Source organism: Nicotiana sylvestris, chromosome 10, assembly GCF_000393655.2.
Source record: "Nicotiana sylvestris chromosome 10, ASM39365v2, whole genome shotgun sequence".
Taxonomy (NCBI): Eukaryota; Viridiplantae; Streptophyta; class Magnoliopsida; order Solanales; family Solanaceae; genus Nicotiana; species Nicotiana sylvestris.
Genome location: NC_091066.1, coordinates 110,015,281 through 110,017,852, shown reverse-complemented (window position 1 = coordinate 110,017,852; position 2,572 = coordinate 110,015,281). Strand labels below are relative to the sequence as shown.

Here is a 2,572-nt window from a genome sequence, read left to right as displayed (position 1 = left end):
AAGAAGGATGGGAAGGTCAGAGTATGTGTCGACTATCGAGATTTAAACAAAGCAAGTCCCAAAGATGATTTCTCGTTACCTAATATACACATATTGATCGACAACTGTGCCAAACATGAACTCCAATCCTTTGTGGATTGCTTCGCAGGATACCATCAGATCTGAAGGATGTGGAAAATGCCGAGAAAATAGCCTTTATCACTCCGTGGGGGATGTATTATTATAAAATGATGCCGTTTGGCCTGAAGAATGTTGGAGCCACTTACATGAGAGCCATGATGATTATTTTTCATGACATGATTCATAAATAAATAGAGGTATACGTGGATGACGTGCAAATCCAGAAGAGGCGCATATCATATAGTAGATTTGAGGAAATTCTTTAATCGGTTTCGAAGGTACAATCTGAAACTGAATCCTGCAAAGTGTGCCTTTGGAGTCCCTGCTAGAAAATTGCTAGGCTTCATCGTCAGTCGTCTGGGGATTGATTTGGACCCTTCAAAGGTCAAAGCTATCCAAGATTTTCCGCCTCCGAAGAGAAAGAAAGATGTGATGAGTTTCTTGGGACGTCTCAATTACATCAGCCGATTCATAGCACAATCGACCGTGATCTGTGAGCCAATTTTCAAAATGCTGAAGAAAGATGCTGCAACAAAATGGACTGAAGAATATGAGAAAGCCTTTAACTGAATCAAGGAATACCAATCCACACCACCAGTCTTGGTCCCGCCGGAACCTGGTAGACCTCTGCTACTCTATTTGTTCGTACTATATGGAGCTTTCGGTTGTGTCTTGGGACAACATGATGAGACAGGAAGAAAGGAACATGCCATATACTATTTGAGTAAGAAGTTCATACCCTATGAAGCACAGTATTCCTTGCTGGAATGCACTTGCTATGCCTTGATGTGGATAGCTCAAAAATTGAGGCACTACTTTTGTGCCTACACTGCATATCTCATATCAAGGATGGATCCCCTGAAATACATCTTTCAGAAACCCATGCCTACATGGAAACTACCAAAATGGAAGATACTGTTGAGTGAATTTGACATTGTCTATGTGACTCAGAAGGCGTTCAAGGGACAGGCATTAGTAGATCATCTTGCGGAAAATCTAGTAGGAGGAGAATACAAACCACTGAAAACGTATTTTCCCGATGAAGAAGTAGCATTTGTAGGAGAGGATATCACCGAAACCTACAACGGTTGGAGAATGTTCTTCGATGGGGCCGCAAATTTCAAAGGAGTAGGTATTGGAGCTGTTTTGGTGTCAGAGATAGGGAAAAATTATCCAGTATCCACAAAGATCAGGTTTTCGTATACCAACAACATGGAAAAATACAAGGCTTGCATCATAGGTCTCAATTTGGCCATCGACATGAATATCCAAGAGTTGCTGGTAATTGGTGATTCTAATCTGCTGGTCCATCAAGTGCAAGGAGAATGGGCTACAAAGAATACTAAAATATTACCATATTTATATCATGTGCAAGAGTTGATGAAGAGGTTCGCAAAGATAGAATTCAAACATGTTCTAAGAATCCAGAACGAGTTCGCAGACGCACTAGCTACTTTGTCTTCGATGATACAACATCCATACAAGAATTTCATCGACCCTATTCCAGTAAGAATCCATAATCAACCGGCGTATTATGCTCATGTTGAAGAAGAAACGGACGAAAATCCATGGTTTCACGATATCAAGGAATATTTAGCAAAAGAAGAATACTCAGAGCATGCAAATCATACTCAGAAATGCACACTTTGGATATTGTCCAATCATATCTTCCAAAGTGAAGGAATTCTATATAGAAGGACTCCATACCTAGGTTATTACGGTGCGTTGACGCCAAAGAAGCCTCCAAACTGCTCGATGAGATACATGCCAGAACTTGTGGACCACACATGAATGGTTTTGTTTTAGCTAAGAAGATATTAAGAGCAGGATACTATTGAATGACTATGGAAACTGATTGCATGTCCAAAAGTGCTACCAGTGTTAGGTACATGGAGATATGATACGGGTACCACCAAATGAACTCAATACAACAAGTGCACCTTCGCCTTTTGCCGCTTGGGGAATGGATATCATCGGTCCGATCGAGCCTGCCGCTTCGAACGAGCACATGTTCATTTTAGTGGCCATAGACTACTTTACAAAATGGGTTGAGGCTGCATCTTACAAGGTTATAACCAAGAAAGTCATCGCAGATTTTGTCAGGGATCGTATTGTTTGCCGATTTGGAGTACCATAATCCATCATTACTAACAATGCCACCAACCTCAACAACAATTTAATGAAATCTATGTGTGAAACCTTCAAGATCAAGCATAAGAATTCCACGGCATACTGAGCTCAAATGAATGGAGTCGTGGAGGCCACCAACAAGAATATCAAGAAAATATTGAGGAAAATGGTAGACAACCATAAGCAATGGCACGAGAAATTACCATTTGCCTTATTGGGGTATCATACCACATTTCGCATATCAACCAGAGCAACTACCTACATGTTGGTTTATGGTACTGAAGCTGTTATTCCCATCGAAGTTGAAATCCCTTCTTTGAGA

General features: G+C 40.8%; 2 protein-coding genes across 2 annotated transcripts; both read left to right on the top strand.

Moving 5' to 3' along the window:
* The first annotated feature begins 327 nt into the window (after positions 1-327).
* On the top strand, positions 328-690 carry LOC138879798 (uncharacterized mitochondrial protein AtMg00860-like). Its single transcript, XM_070159432.1, has one exon. It carries the CDS (start codon positions 328-330, stop codon positions 688-690), a length of 363 nt encoding a protein of 120 aa, XP_070015533.1.
* Positions 691-969: 279 nt separating this feature from the next.
* Positions 970-1,911, top strand: LOC138879797 (uncharacterized). The gene has a single exon (XM_070159431.1). The coding sequence runs from the start codon at positions 970-972 to the stop codon at positions 1,909-1,911; it is 942 nt and encodes a 313-aa protein (XP_070015532.1).
* The last annotated feature ends 661 nt before the right edge of the window (positions 1,912-2,572 follow it).

Excerpts from the sequence above, each read along its gene's own strand:
- LOC138879798 (XM_070159432.1), top strand. The coding sequence starts at position 328 with ATGACGTGCAAATCCAGAAGAGGCGCATATCATATAGTAGATTTGAGG.
- LOC138879797 (XM_070159431.1), top strand. The coding sequence starts at position 970 with ATGGATCCCCTGAAATACATCTTTCAGAAACCCATGCCTACATGGAAA.